The sequence below is a fragment of the Helianthus annuus genome, chromosome 6, assembly GCF_002127325.2.
Source record: "Helianthus annuus cultivar XRQ/B chromosome 6, HanXRQr2.0-SUNRISE, whole genome shotgun sequence".
NCBI classification, from domain to species: Eukaryota; Viridiplantae; Streptophyta; class Magnoliopsida; order Asterales; family Asteraceae; genus Helianthus; species Helianthus annuus.
The window spans coordinates 50,798,973-50,815,421 of record NC_035438.2 but is presented as its reverse complement, the minus strand read 5'-3'; the positions used below and the strand labels follow the sequence as shown (position 1 = coordinate 50,815,421).

The 16,449-nt window shown below is 35.5% G+C and overlaps 4 protein-coding genes across 6 annotated transcripts; 1 reads left to right on the top strand and 3 right to left on the bottom strand.

Annotated features, from left to right (window-relative positions):
- Positions 1–3,831: 3,831 nt before the first annotated feature.
- Positions 3,832–5,106, bottom strand: LOC110944384. The gene is made up of 2 exons (XM_022186047.1): positions 4,515–5,106; positions 3,832–4,013 (listed from the first exon to the last, which is right to left on the bottom strand). The coding sequence occupies exons 1-2, from the start codon at positions 5,104–5,106 to the stop codon at positions 3,832–3,834; spliced, it is 774 nt and encodes a 257-aa protein (XP_022041739.1).
- A 1,448-nt stretch (positions 5,107–6,554) lies between these two features.
- Positions 6,555–7,016, bottom strand: LOC110944383. Its single transcript, XM_022186046.1, has one exon. The coding sequence runs from the start codon at positions 7,014–7,016 to the stop codon at positions 6,555–6,557; it is 462 nt and encodes a 153-aa protein (XP_022041738.1).
- A 3,859-nt stretch (positions 7,017–10,875) lies between these two features.
- LOC110944382 lies at positions 10,876–11,976 on the top strand. The gene has a single exon (XM_022186044.1). The coding sequence runs from the start codon at positions 10,876–10,878 to the stop codon at positions 11,974–11,976; it is 1,101 nt and encodes a 366-aa protein (XP_022041736.1).
- Positions 11,977–13,295: 1,319 nt separating this feature from the next.
- Positions 13,296–15,849, bottom strand: LOC110864662 (monosaccharide-sensing protein 1-like). 3 transcript variants are annotated; one of them, XR_002549996.2, is made up of 5 exons: positions 15,650–15,849; positions 15,406–15,464; positions 14,536–15,201; positions 13,812–13,849; positions 13,296–13,626 (listed from the first exon to the last, which is right to left on the bottom strand). XR_002549996.2 is itself a non-coding variant. In XM_022113776.2 (4 exons), exons 2-3 carry the CDS (start codon positions 15,411–15,413, stop codon positions 14,568–14,570), a joined length of 642 nt encoding a protein of 213 aa, XP_021969468.1. In that variant the 5' UTR covers positions 15,414–15,464; positions 15,650–15,849; the 3' UTR covers positions 13,296–13,849; positions 14,536–14,567. The 3 variants fall into 3 exon arrangements, 1 of the variants encoding a protein (XP_021969468.1); XR_002549995.2 differs by lacking the exon at positions 14,536–15,201 and having other exon boundaries at positions 13,812–13,936; XM_022113776.2 differs by having other exon boundaries at positions 13,296–13,849.
- Between the last annotated feature and the right edge of the window lie 600 nt (positions 15,850–16,449).

Below are 16,449 nucleotides of genomic sequence, written 5' to 3'. Positions count from 1 at the left end.
GAAGAAATTATGTTTTATTTATTGGGTTTATCTCTATAAAAACATTTGAATAAAATACGGGTTTTAGCCCATTTGTTTAATATTAAAAGTTTGGCTTTTTTTACAAACTCTGAAATTATTTCCTAACTACGATGCTGATGAAAATTTTTCCGTTACTATTTAATAAACACCGGTACCACTTGACTGGTTCCCCGCTCCCGCTCCCAGGGTGCGGTCAGGGGTTGTGACATCAGTATTTTGTCCGGTGTCAGATTGTTATCGTTTAACGTTCGGCAGTTGAAGGGGTATGGTCCTAAATCTCGCACCAGGCTTGGCTACGAGAGACCATCACTTACCTTGTTACCCCTGTCAACAAGGACCTCATGCGGGCAACGTGCGAACCCAATTTACTGTCCCAATCGGAAAAGTGATGAGAAGACTTACCTTGTGTATGAAAATGGGTTTTCGTCACTACAAGGGATGTCGTAACCACTGCGGTTACCGCACATAGCAATGCGGCCCAAAACCGCATTCTGTAGTCCCATCAGTGGCACTGCCACTTTGACTTCAGTAACAAGCAAGCAAGTGGCCTGTCCGGGCACTGACAGCGGTCAGCTGCCCAGCCCACTTGCATGAACAGATGGCAGACAGACTGACAGTCGCAGCAGGACGTGGCATCACCTCAGGAAACGTCCAACGCTTCCGTGACCTGCGCTCCTGACACACCTGTAGGGGCTACGCGTTGTCGGTCCAATTACCCTCCTTCGCTCTTTGGCAATAAATACTCATCCTGGACCAGGTTTGAGGTAACGCTAATCTGCTCTCACTCACATACTACTCAAACACACACTTTGCTCTCAAGCAAATACTAATTCTCATGCCGGAGAGTGGTAACAAGGAGCACCCCCACCCCATCCTCCTTGTTACGAGTCACGGTGTGTTTCCTTATGCAGGAGACATGTTAGAGGATGGCCCTACCATTGATCTCAGAGATAAGGGATTAACCCTACTTGAAGAGCCCAGTGACTTAACCCTCCCGGTTAACAACTGTTTCATCAGTAGTTTTCCCGCAAATCACTATTCGCATACTGTAAAGCCGGATAAACGTTCCCAGGCATACCAAAGGCCTAATTAAGTTAATTTGCGTCTTAAAACACTACTTATTGTTGTTTTGATGTTTGTTATGTGCGTAATTAAATCCTAAAATTTCCTGTTGTTACACTTAGCTCGGAGCAGAGTATTTTTAATAAGTTCACCACATCACAATGATAATAACTTAACTAGAATTCATTCCAAGTGGATTCTAAGCCTAAAGCAATACTTTGATATTCTCCACTCATTATTATTACTCGCATTTGTTTTCTATTTTTATATTTTTTTTTCTACAACCCAAACAAAAGATAACTAACTAAACTAGTTGGTAACAAAAGAAAAGTTGATTAAGTAAAAGTCATGCCTTTTGGGTTCGATACTTGATTCTTACATAAATTTTACTACAAACGATATGTACACTTGTCTATTGTGTCTGTTAAGTCTAAGTAAAAATCATTTATTATAAATTTGAAAAAAGACAACTGTGTTCAAAAGTTACTAAATTAACACACCTAAAACATGCATATCGGTATGTATGTATGTATGTATGTTTGTATGTATGTATGTATGTATGTATGTATGTATGTATGTATGTATGTATGTATGTATGTATGTATGTATGTATGTATGTATGTATGTATGTATGTATGTATGTATGTATGTATGTATGTATGTATGTATGTATGTATGTATGTATGTATGTATGTATGTATGTATGTATGTATGTATGTATGTATGTATGTATGTATGTATGTATGTATGTATGTATGTATGTATGTATGTATGTATGTATGTATGTATGTATGTATGTATGTATGTATGTATGTATGTATGTATGTATGTATGTATGTATGTATGTATGTATGTATGTATGTATGTATGTATGTATGTATGTATGTATGTATGTATGTATGTATGTATGTATGTATGTATGTATGTATGTATGTATGTATGTATGTATGTATGTATGTATGTATGTATGTATGTATGTATGTATGTATGTATGTATGTATGTATGTATGTATGTATGTATGTATGTATGTATGTATGTATGTATGTATGTATGTATGTATGTATGTATGTATGTATGTATGTACGTACGTATGTACGTATGTACATGGCCATGCATGACTTTTGACAGCTTGTCCTCCTAGTGACTGATGCGTCAGGCTGATTCCTCCTAGTGGCTTGGCTCTCCTCTTCTACAAAGATCTTGTTTCTTGCATAACCAGTGGTGAGAGCATGGGAAGCAAGCAGTGGCGGACCTAAGAATTTTTTCCTAGGTGTGCAAAATATTTTTAAAGATTTTAGGCCCCTTGCTTATAAAAAAATCGGTTCATAGCGGGTCGGATCGGGTCGGGTCGGGTCATGTAAAACAAAAGAACATCAAACTAAAATTTATGTAATCATCAAAAACACGTCAAACGTCATTACAAACGTATTCAAAATTGTGCCCTGCAGGTTTTCATTTTTTTAAATCTATCCAAAACATCATCTAGAGATACTAAACACACCATAAGTTTAATACATTCTTATTTATGATTCCTATCACATATAAATTGCTCCATAAGTTCATAAAACAACACTAAACACTTAAACAAAATAAACAATCATATTCAACCATAGTTCATAATTTTCAATTTTATTTTCAAACATTCAAGCCCTAGTATTAAATGTTGTTTACTTGTAACTAATCATTTAAACAAACAACGCTAAAAATATAACAAAAAATCATTTAACTACAAGTCTAGAACAACCAACAAAACATAAAAAAATATAAAAAGATCAAACCCTTATACATCTATATTTTTCTCCTAATCATCACATAAAACAACAAAAAAAAAATTCAATAAAGAAATCATACTAGTTCTACATCGGAATTCTGGCGTAATATGGGTCGATCTTACCTGAATTTTGGTTTTTCCGGCAAAAAAAGCCGTCCGGCTGTGGGCAGTGGCGTCAAGTCGCTGAAAGTTTTTTTTTTTTTTTTTTTTGCGGGATTTGGAATTGGAATGGGTGGATGGTTTTGGGTTACTTTATTTAGTTCAAATTTCTTTGAGTTGGGTTGGGGCTTGAATTAATAAAAATAGATTGTAGATTGAGCTTTGATTGAGTTAAGTAATAAAGTGAATAAGTGGTTAAAGAATAATCATATAAATTATGTTATATACTTATATATTAAATAATAATCCGTGTTTATTTTTTTTATAAATTCATAATATTCTTTTTCTGGGTGGGGCGTTAAAAAGTTTCAAGGGATGCGGGTGAAAATTCCTAAGGGGTGTGACCGAATTTCTGACGTAAAATAACACTAAAAATTATCTTTTTCAAGGGTGCCCTCGCCCACCCACGGGGTGGAACAAGGGATGTCAAATCCTCCACCGGCGACGAAAATCAGCGACGACAACAGAACCGACGATGCGACCGAAGATTCAGGGTGGAGGGTATAGTCAAACACCTTTAGGGTGTTTGAATGAAATCCTAGCCAATAATATTATGCCATGTCAACTCACCATTTCACTCCTCATTTTGCACTCAATCAGAGGGTATAGTCAAACACCCTAGGGTGTTTGAGTTATATATTTTTTAATTTCTAGAAATTATTCATAAATAAACAAAACATATTAAAAAATATAAAAACAAAGGTACTTTTAATTAAAAAACACATTACATAAGAAAAAACCTAACCTAAAATATAAAAATAAATTACAAAAAACATAATTTAAAATATAAAAATAAATTTACAAAAAACTAATTTAACTATTCGTCGTCGGAATCCGCTAAAAGGTGGGGTAAATCTTGTTCTCCAAGATGCTCCACAAGATCATATTTAAGTCTATAATGCGTATCTTCATCAATGAGCTCGTTATAAACAGTGTCTTCGAAAACGGGCTCGACTGGAGGATCCCGAATATGTACCGGTGCAATCGCGTTTCCGTCATCTTTTAGAATCATATTATGCATAATAATGCACGCATATACGACCATCCTAATTTTTTTAACACTCGTAGAACGCATCGGGCGATGAAGTATATGCCATTTTGCCTTTAAAACACCAAAAGCCCGCTCCACGTCTTTTCTTGCCGCCTCGTGTTGCCTCTTGAGCTTCTTTTCTTTCACAATGTGAGGATACAGAAATGATTTAACAAACACGGACCAAGTAGGGTAGATTCCATCGGTATGATAGTATCCACGCTTGTACAAGTGGTTGTTCATGTAAAATGGGCATTTTGGTGCAGTTCCATTTCGCTCAGTAAGAAATAACGGAGATTGTTGGAGCACGTTGATGTCGTTTTGTGAACCTGTTGGACCACAAAAAGCATGCCAAATCCATAAATCCTGAGAGGCTACCGCCTCGAGCATAACTGTCGGGTGACTGTGATCCCCCCTCATATATTGACCCCGCAACTCCGTTGGACACATTCTCCAAACAAAATGTGTACAATCAAGACTACCCAACATCCCAGGAAGGTGATGTTTCTCCTCATGAGCTTGGTACAAGAGCGCAACGTCGTGGCTAGTAGGTCTACGTAAAAACTCGGAAGCGTATAAATTACAAACCGTTTCGCAAAAATATTCTAGACTTTCTCGGGAAGTCCTTGTGGACATATTTAAATACTCGTCGAACTCGTCTAGAGCATTGCCGGTTGCTAGTTGCTTAATCGCCGAAGTAACTTTTTGAATCGATGTAAAACTCTTCCTACCACTAGCATCCGCGGCGTCTTGAAACCACGAGTTATTCGCTTGCACGTCACTCAAAATTTTTAAAAACAACCTTTTGGACATACGAAACCTTTGACGAAAAACGTCTTCATTGAATACGGGCTCGTCGACAAAATAATCTCTCATAAGGTTGTCGTGACATTTCACTCGATCTCGATACACAGTTTTCCTTTTTTTAGAAGTGCCTGTGTCTTCCAGTTGAGCGGCTTCGTTAATAAGATTTTGGAAAAAAATTAAACTACTATCGCTCGAGGAAGAATCATCGTCTTCACTAATATCAATCGGAAGGAATAGCGGTGGTATATCATCCATTGAAAAAATGGGAGTGATGATTTTTTAAAAAAAAAAATAAAGTTGGATGGAGAAGAGTTGTGTATTTTAAATTGATTGGAAATGTGGGTATTTATATTAAAAATTCAAACGGTCAATTTTTAACGTTCAAAATATTAAAAAAAATGGGTCAAATCAGTCACTTCATTTCGGTGAGTGTACACCGAATTTGCCCTTCTCTCTCCCGCTCACCGATTGCCGCTAAAAGGGAGGTGTGGTCACCGAATCGGTGACTTCACTCACCGAACAAGTCAAACATGCCTATACCCCCTACCCTAAGGGTGGAGGGTATAGTCAAACACCTTTAGGGTGTTTGAGTGAAATCATATCCAATAATATTATGCCATGTCAACTCACCATTTCACTCCCCATTTTGCACTCAATCAGAGGGTATACTCAAACACCATAGGGTGTTTGAGTTATATATTTTTTAATTTCTAGAAATTATTCATAAATAAACAAAACATATTAAAAAATAGAAAAACAAAGGTACTTTTAATTAAAAAACGCATTACATAAGAAAAAACCTAACTTAAAATATATAATAAATTAAAAAAACATAATTTAAAATATAAAAATAAATTAAAAAAACTAATTTAACTATTCGTCGTCGGAATCCGCTAAAAGGTGGGGTAAATCTTGTTCTCCAAGATGCTCCACAAGATCATATTTAAGTCTATAATGCGTATCTTCATCAATGAGCTCGTTATAAACAGTGTCTTCGAAAACGGGCTCGACTGGAGGATCCCGAATATGTACCGGTGTAATCGCGTTTCCGTCGTCTTTTAGAATCATATTATGCATAATAATGCACGCATAATCAACCATCCTAATTTTTTTAACACTCGTAGAACGCATCGGGTAGAACGCATCGGGCGATGAAGTATATGCCATTTTGCCTTTAAAACACCAAAAGCCCGCTCCACGTCTTTTCTTGCCTCCTCGTGTTGCCTCTTGAACTTCTTTTCTTTCACAATGTGAGGATACGGAAATAATTTAACAAACACGGACCAAGTAGGGTAAATTCCATCGGTAAGATAGTATCCACGCTTGTACAAGTGGTTGTTCACGTAAAATGGGCATTTTGGTGCAGTTCCATTTCGCTCAGTAAGAAATAACGGAGATTGTTGGAGCACGTTGATGTCGTTTTGTGAACCTGCTGGACCACAAAAAGCATGCCAAATCCATAAATCCTGAGAGGCCACCGCCTCGAGCATAACTGTTGGGTGACTGTGATCCCCCCTCATATATTGACCCCGCAACTCCGTTGGACACATTCTCCAAACAAAATGTGTACAATCAAGACTACCTAACATCCCAGGAAGGTGATGTTTCTCCTCATGAGCTTGGTACAAGAGCGCAACGTCGTGGCTAGTAGGTCTACGTAAAAACTCGGAAACGTATAAATTACAAACCGTTTCGCAAAAATATTATAGACTTTCTCGGGAAGTCCTTGTGGACATATTTAAATACTCGTCGAACTCGTCTGGAGCGTTGCCGGTTGCTAGTTGCTTAATCGTCGAAGTAACTTTTTGAATCGATGTAAAACTCTTCCTACCACTAGCATCCTCGGCGTCTTGAAACCACGAGTTATTCGCTTGCACGTCACTCAAAATTTTTAAAAACAACCTTTTGGACATACGAAACCTTTGACGAAAAATATCTTCGTTGAATACGGGCTCGTCGACAAAATAATCTCTCATAAGGTTGTCGTGACATTTCACTCGATCTCGATGCACAGTTTTCCTTTTTTTAGAAGTGCCTGTGTCTTCCAGTTGAGCGGCTTCGTTAATAAGATTTTGGAAAAAAAAAATTAAACTACTATCGCTCGAGGAAGAATCATCGTCTTCACTAATATCAATCGGAAGGAATAGCGGCGGTATGTCATCCATTGAAAAAATGGGAGTGATGATTTTTTTAAAAAAATAAAGTTGGATGGAGAAGAGTTATGTATTTTAAATTGATTGGAAATATAAGTATTTATATTAAAAATTCAAACGGTCAAATATATATTCAAACGGTCAATTTTTAAGGTTCAAAATATTAAAAAAATAGGTCAAATCAGTCACTTCATTTTGGTGAGTGTACACCGAATTTGCCCATCTCTTTCCTGCTCACCGATTGCCGCTAAAAGGGAGGTGTGGTCACCGAATCGGTGACTTCACTCACCGAACAAGTCAAACATGCCTATACCCCTTACCCTCATAATCGACAGTTCCACATCCAGACTTGACCGACAAATCTACATCCAAACGTAACCGGCGAATCCATCTTTCTCTCTGCGACTCTTCATAATCCATCTTTCAAATCAAAGACCTGCAATGGCTCTAAACTTGCGATTGAAACCAGAGACCTGCAATAGCCTATGAAATCGCTGCTCAAGTTCTATTTTGGCGTTTCTTCAATTACCGTTTCGTCCTCTTGTGCAATCTTGTTTCGCCGACGCCGTAAACCTCCGATGGTTCAGAAGAAGCCATCGATTTTAAAAGTCTCTGCCAACGTCGTTCGGATTTTTTATAAATAGGCCATTTGTTGTTGTTTTGTTGGACCACAAATACTCTCTCTTAAATGTGACATTTTGGTAATGTGAGTTGGTCAACTGACATTTTGGTAATTTTCCCTAGTTTTATTGTTTTAATTCATTTGACTAAGGAATAGGGCATAGGAAATAGGGACTAGGGTTTGAACAATTCCAATTTTACGAATTACAAGTTATTAACTTTAGATTCAAAAGATTGTTTGTTTGTATGAGTAGACGAGTAGTTAATGCAGATTAGAAATAGAGGGTGGAGGTAAAATAGGAAGTTTATTTCGCTAGGAAGGATAGGAAGCAATCATAACCGTCCAATTGCACAATCTACGGTCTAGATCAAAATCAAATTAAAAACTGTCATTTAAACACGCTCTCCGGGGTTTCAGGGGTATTATCATCAAAATCCAAAATAACCACCATTGAATATACATAGAAATCCTTCGAAAAAAAGTGCATTACGTTTTACACTTCCATTGAACGATCAAACACACACAGAAATTTGAGAAAATCATACTCCATTGAACTTCATGGCGTCGTCGAGAGATAATTTGAAGGTTTACATTCGAGTTACTCAAAAGAAATCCGTCGCTGAAAACCCTAAATCATCAAAGAAGCAAAAAACATCATCAGCAGAAGAGAACATAGATGAACAAGAAAATATTAGCCGAAAATCACCAATGAAACAACAAAGAACTAGAAAACGAAAAGATATTTCAGACAATGGTAATTTTATCTATTTTTGCTCTTTAACTGAATTCAAGTTACGTTTTATGAAGTACAGTAGACCTAATATATGATATCCGTTCCGAAAAATAGTTAATGAGTTATATCTTCCCCTATCTTAACATTTTTGTTAGTAGAGACTACATTGCGTTTTATGTTAAAACTATGATCTAAGATGCTAATGCTTCTTATGGGATTTATATATTGTGAATTAATGCGTTTTACCTTAATAAAGTTGCAGAAACAAAGAGATTATTATTATGAGAATTGTAATCGAATTTTAGAACATTGCATTTTATCTTTGAATTTGTTGAGATACATATGTTGTTAACTATTGCCTGTTAAATAATATGATTTAAAGTATTGCGTTTTATCTTTTTTTTTTTGAAAGGAAAACTTCATTAATGTTTTATCTAAAACATGGGAATCACTGCTTTTTATCTTTATAGTGTTAGCTAATTCGATTTATCATAAATTTGTTAATTGACATTGTTAACTAATGCGTTTTATATTAATTTATCATAAAAAACAAAATGAGATTATGTAATGTTAATTTGCTGTGTTAAATAATATGATTTAAAGTATTGCGTTTTATCTAAAACATGGGAATCACTGCTTTTTATCTTTATAGTGTTAGCTAATGCGTTTTATCATAAATTTGTTAATTGACATTGTTTCATTATTCTATTTGAAGTTAAAAAACAAGAGGAAAAACAAAAAAAAGGAGAAAAAAGAAAGTGGTGATAGAATCATCAGAAGAGACAGTTTCTGATTCCAATGATAAAAAATCTAGTCGAGCTATTGTTCTGCATACTTCCGAACAACAAGTAAATTCAGGTAACATAAAACGCATTTAACAAATTTCAAGAAAAAAAAATATATGTTTTTAACACAATTCAATGTGTCAGATAATGATTTTGTTGATCCACAACCAAGAGTTAACCCGACAAAAAATCAAAAGAAGGAAAAGGCAGAATCAAAACCAAAGAGATCACAGAGGAAAGATAAAACAAAAGAACTACCAGAACAACAACCATATTATGATTACGACGGAAAAAAAAATCAACATAAGATGTGCAGTCAATAATCTAAAAGATTATATTGAAAGTTTGTCAAAAGAGCAAAGGGATACTGTTAGAGAAATAGGGTTTGAGAGCATACTAAAATTCAATCTGCATTCAGTTCCACGCAAATTTGGATATTGGCTGGTAAAAAACTTTGATGCTGAAAATGATGAGATAAATACCGGAGATGAAAAGATTAAGATCACAGCTGAATTTATCCAAAAGGTACTTCAAATACCAAATGGAAAAACAGAGATTGAGGAAAAATTGAGACCAAAAGACACTGATCTTATAATTAAATTCTGGCGCGGTCAATTCAGCAAAGATATATTGAAGAGAATGTATGCGCACAACTTGATTGGTTATTTAAAATCAAGAAATGAGCTTGGAAGATTGTTCAAACTAAATTTCTTGGTTATATTTTTTACAATCATGGCAGAGGCAATGCAAAGTAGTAATGTTAATCAAAGATTCTTGCCATCAATGAAAAGTGACAAAAAAACCCAGGATTTTAATTGGTGTGAATATATTCTGTCGGTTTTAAGGCGTACAAGAAGACAATGGCCTGGAAATGAGAAGCTCTTCAATGGACCTATTGCATTGTTAGCGGTATGAAATCTGATCTTTCACTATTGCTGCATATTTGTTGAATGCTTGTTTAGGCTGCTTGTTTATATTCTTTGTTTGTTTAAAATTTTACTTTATAAAACGCAATTTATATTATAAAACTCAATGATCTTTCATTTTTGTTTCTTTATATTCTTTATTTGTTAAAACTTCTTTTCTAGTGTAAAACGCAATATTTTTGTAAAACGCAATATATTTAAAGTTACAAAACATTAGTTTTGTAAGTTGTTTACAATGATTTATATTTTAAAACTCATCAAAATTTGAATTGATTATATTTCTAAAACGCAATGATTCATACAGATACTATATGCTTACAAAAAACAAGGATTTGACGATGCTGAAAACACTGAAGTGTTCTCTCTTGATAAAATTGACTCTACAACATTACAAGAATTTGAAGATGAATTGGAAATTGCTGCGCAAAATGAGGGGAGATGTCTTGTGATGGAAAAAAAGAAAAAAGTCAAAAAGACTAAGCAAAAAAAGAAAGATGAAAAGGATGAATTTTATGTTTATCCAACTGAATCCGAGAATGAAAACGAAGAAATTTTTGAAAATGAATCTAAAGAAAATGATGAAGACGATGCTGAAGAACAACCAATCACATTACTTAAAGCTGCAACAGACTGGATTGATCAAGAAGAGAATCAAGAAAATGTTCAAAACAGCCCAATTAAAACCAATGAAACTGAGAAAACACAAACAGAAAGTGGAGGATCATGGGGGCAATTCTTCATTAAACCATCAATAGGAAATAAAGATAAAATGTGGGTAGACAGTTAAAGCCGACTGCGTAATTTCATGCCATCACAAAATCAAAGTGAAGGTCTTTCTGACATTCATTCAACAAAAAGTGGCGATGAAAATATGAAGAACACTGAAGATAAAAGATCACATGAAGAATATCTTGTGTCTGTTTTGGATAATCATTTAAAAGGATTTGAAGATATTTTCGAAAACATCCAATCACGCATAGATGAGCTTGTCGAAGAATATCCAAACAGTGAAGCTATTCATAACAAAGTAAACGAATGGGTTTCATTGATGGAAAAATTAAACCATCAAGCAAAAAAGCACAAGAAAGTTAATATTGATTCAAATACGATGGAAACACCATCAAGATTTCTAAATTTGAGCCAAAATGAAGACACTGAAAATCAAATCATTTCAACTCCATTAATTATAAAACGCAATGATGATGATGATGCAAAACGCAATGAGGATAACACAGCTGTAGTCCAGTCCTCCAATCCAGAAAAAAACAGTAACAATGACCCTGCATCTATTCTGCAAACACACATGGAAAAACCTTCAATGGAACAATCATCATTTAGCGAAGAAACTCCATCATTAATGTTGGAGATGATCAAAAGGACAGATGAAGAAGAAAAAAAATCAAATCAAAAGAAAATTCAGGATAATGAGGTACCATCCTTTGATTTGAAAATTTCTCAGTTGTCTTCAAATGTTGATGAAAGTGAAGTTGAAGTTGATGCTACTCCTCACGCTGCACAAACCGAAATTCAAGCGGAATCTGAAAATAGATCAATCGAAAAAGATGTTCAAATTACTGGAATACAAACAATGTTTGAGAAAATTGAAGAACAGGATAATACTGAAAAGCAAATCAGTGATCTAATTCAAAACACATCATTCCTCAACCCACAAGAAGATCCGTATAAAACACCTGCAAAATCAGTTCATCAAGAACAAACAACAACAGATATAAGCAAAACAGAAGAAATAATAACAAAGATGGTACGACCTGATCGAGAGAAAAATATACCAGAAGTATTTTGTTCACCATACTATCTAAGACAAGTAGCAATGAAGGAAGCAAGAACGGCACACGAAAACAACATATCGGGATACGCTTTCCATGTAGAAGGAGAAATGATGTAAAAATTCATTTATATAGACTAAAACAAAAATAAAAAAAATATAATTTATTATTAATTTTTTTTTTTGCAGGGATACTCTCTTTGAAATCAAAGAACATGTATTTCTATATAGATATGCTGTTGAAACAATGAGGCCAGGATTGGAAATCACCGGAGAAGTAATCAATTGTTGGTCTTATATTTTGAATGAAGAAGAAAAAAGAAGATCAAAAGACAACAAAACTCCAAGATTTTTCTGTACTATTCGAATACTGGTATGATATATCACTAGTACAAAAATGAACAAAGGATGCTATGGGTGTTTTCAAAAGATGCGGTTGGTAGGTTGCAACCGCATCTTTTGATTCATCTAACAAAGTCATGTATTCATTTAAAAAAAACATCGCCCAAAAGATGCGGTTCTAATGTAACCGCATCTTTTGCATCTTTCAATTTCGCAAAAGATGCGGTTCTAATGTAATCGCATTTTTAGCATCATTCAATTTCGCCCATAAGATGCGGTTATAATATAACCGCATTTTTTACATTCTAGTGAATGAATGTACTTGACCCATTCAATAATTAATTAATTCAATCCATAAAGTCTGACAACTTGACTTTTATATACATAAATTCGAACCATTTTAACCTTAATATAAATAAACTATTGATAATATATACAAATCAACTCACATATATCTTAAATATTTATTTTTAAAAAATAAGATATTGATAATATTTTGACTACACACGTAGTCAAAGGAAGGAGAAAGAATTCAAAAGTTTGAAAATCATCATCTTCTTCCATCATCTTCTTTCCTTTAATATCTCAAACAAACATTTCATATTTTTCATATCTTTTTCCTTTGATACTTGAAGAAACGAAGGCTCGTCAAATTTGTATCATCTTCTTCGTTTTATCTTATGTATACATTAAACTAAAGGTATTATTTCATTTATTGAAATTTTATTTTAGTTTTATTGAATATTATTGAATATATTTTGTTATATTTAGGTGAAGGTCGAATTTTACAAGTTTTTTTAGACATCTCATTCAATCATCAAGCAAAGGTATGAAATTTTAACTTTATGTGGTTATTTGTTATGTGTATGTATATTTGTGTGAATACCTTCGGTGGGTCGTAAGTCGTGTTGCACGTTAGGTCAAACGACTCGTCTATAGAGCAACAGGAGCCTACACCGATACCAAATAATGTTGCCATGAAACCAAACACTAGAGCTACATGTGAAATAAAAGGAAAAATCATCTCATCACATGCAGTTATCTTAAAATAGAATGCAAAATAATCAGGTTTGGGAAAGATAAACAAAGGCAAGACATGAAAAACTAAAAATCTTTCCATTTAGATACTGCTAGGCGTAAGTCACGTCACACACACATACATATATAGGCACAACACTAACTATATTGGACCATTTACTAAGTAATTAAGTTTTAACATGGCCGATGGCCGATGTTGTTAATAAAGAACCACGCAGCTAATGTGAATACCATGACTAGAAATTTTGAACCATTAGAGATTGGTCGACAAGCATCTGGTGTTTTTGCATCACCGATGTATCCTGGCCAACATGTACAGTTGTAGCTCCCTGTTGTATTAATGCAACGCCCAAAACAAAGGAGGTTGCTTTTATCGTCACTCTTTGACGTCTAGGAAAGAAAAATGTTCAAAAATTAAAACAAACTTTTTTACAAGTCAACTAAATAGAATAATGCATGTGTGCATTATATATATAGCAAACGAATATACAATGCTTGTTGTAGGTAGACTAGCTAATATATCTCATAACAATCAAACTATAAAAAAAGAACTTTAAGCAATTCAAGTATTCAACCTGCTTCATACCAGCATCGCGTTACTCGTATAGGTGAACTGCAATGAAAGAAACTGGCCAAACTAAGCCATAGCTAGAATAGTAGAAGCCCAAATTCTAACAGCGAAAAAATGAACCAATAAACCCTAAAACATAAGGAAATTAAGATTATACGGAAAGGCAACCAAGTAGACATCAATCAAGTAACAACATATCAAAATGTAGCTGCAAAAAATCCATTGAACATTAAAAAGATCCATAATATAAGAATAGAAAGCAAAAAAAAAAAAAAAAAAAAAGACACACCTTCGCAGCGACGCCAAGTTCATACATAAACACAAATCGAATAACGCATAGCCAAAATTAGACCTGGCAAACGGGTTGGGTCGGGTCGGGTCATGGGTCAAAACGGGTTCGGGTCAAAACGGGTTAATTAAAAAACGTGTTGTTTTGGTTCGGGCGTTCGGGTCAAAACGGGTTCGGGTCAAAACGGGTTCGGGTCGGAACGGGTTTGGGTTAGAACGGGTTTCGGGTCGGGTCGGGATGGTTAAAATAATGTTTTTTTTTAAGCGACTATCCATGTTTAAAGGTATTTCTCCTGAGAGCTTGTTATTATGCATATTTAATGACTCTAAAGAAGATAAATTTGCCAAAGACGTTGGAAATTCACCAGTGAGATTATTGTTCTGTAAGTTCAAAATATTTTTCACCCTGATTACCATACACCTGAAACATAACGATTCACCTGTTGTAGTATTTGAATCCCAACACCAACAATCAATGCTTGTTTAATACCAGCTTGGAAAGATCAGCCCAACTCCTCACATCTTTAGTAGACGGTTGCGGCTTGATCAGACCCGACTGAATCGGGTTCTGACCCATCGTATTATCTAAACAAAGAACTGATCTACTAACAAGAGCCGAGGCCCGAACCCCGTCACCGTCGTCTGCAACCGGGAGTGAAGCAATGGACCCGCGTCTGGATTCTGCACCACCCTCCTGGTGCAAGTAAATCCGCTGCAACCCGCCCGCTTTCTTCCCGTCTTCGGTCTTCGTATACGCCAACTGCCACCCACCACCAATCCCTATCACACTATTCGACTCGCTAGGCTGAACTGTGTTTAACATACTCCTAGAAACCGGAGCAATCATGTCTTTATCTACACTAGTTGAATTAAGCGATAGCAACGGGGTTTTTACATTATCATTAGTTTCGTCCACGGATAAGTTCCCATTTTCGTGATTACTCTCTACATCCCAGTTATCGGGTTTATGCTGATCGCCATGAAACATGCTTCCGAAATTTGGGAAGATCATGCTTCCGGTTTCGTTCTGTTTCTCGTGAACACTTCCGAATAGAGTCACTATTGGATCCATCATTTGTGCATAGATGGAACATACTGAAGTGAATCTACAAAACAAGGGTTTACAAAGTTTTTGGTGATATACCAAAGAGTAACTAGCTACAGATATACCAAACAGACACCACAGAACAAAACAGAGGTTTTCAGGTTTCAAAATACAATGTCAGTGTAACAAAGTTTTTGTTTCTTGACAGTAATTGTTGACAAGAAGTACTCACAAGTGACAAGGGATATATAAGACGGAAAATCACCTGGTCATACCAATTAATACTTCATCTCTTCATCTCTTCTGGCATATAAAAAAACAGTTCTGAAATAGAAAACTAATCAGATCAACTAAATCCAAAACATTCACATAAATTATGATACTTATGATACACATATTAATACTTCATCCCTTCTGGCATATAAAAAAAACAGTTCTGAAATCTATGAACCTAAGAATAACAATTTGGCAACTTGTTATCGAACTAGAGTTTGAACTTTATAAGTTACCTCAAAAGAGAAAGTGCATATTTCCTCCGATGGTGGCTGATAAATAACTATGTGTGTGATTCAATTAGGGTTAGGGGAGGTGTTGATGATAATTTTTGAAAACCGAATTGAAGAACGAGGGAAACTTAGTTAATATCGGAGGGAAAGTGAAAATTTTAGGAAAATTATTGGAGGTAAGACCATGGGTATGGAGGGGCGGGGGTTTGCGGCATGGGTTGACACGTGGAGTTCGAGCCCCCTTGCTGGTGAGTGACGTGTCCGTAGGGTATGGCGAGGCGGGGCGTGGCTAGCCCGGTGTGGCTTGGTCAGTTGTATTAAAATAAGAAAAATATAAAATTAAAACATGGCCCGCTATGCCCTAGCCAACAAGCAAATAAGAGTCGGTCACATAGGATCGCTAGCATGCCCCACGCCCGGCCTTAAAATCCCGCCCAAGGGGCCACGCCCAAACCCAAGCCCACCCGGGGTGGTGACTTGGGCGTTTCTCTCCAACTCACGTGCCAACCCACGCCCCATACCCCATAGTCTAAATATGGTTAGGATCCCCTTCTTACATACACACTTATTTTTTTTTAAACTAGTAGGAAACCCACCGTGCGAGAAGTAAATAATGTTCAAAAAATGGAAAGGCGACAAAACTTACATAACAAAAAACATGTAATAAAAAATAAAACATAGCATAGTAATTTCATAATAGAATGTATGATACACGAAAGTGCATTCCTTAGTCGAACTCTCGCTCCCTTGTTTTAGCTTTGTAAATTCTTGTTAAAACTTTGGTGGTAGAACTTCTTTAACTA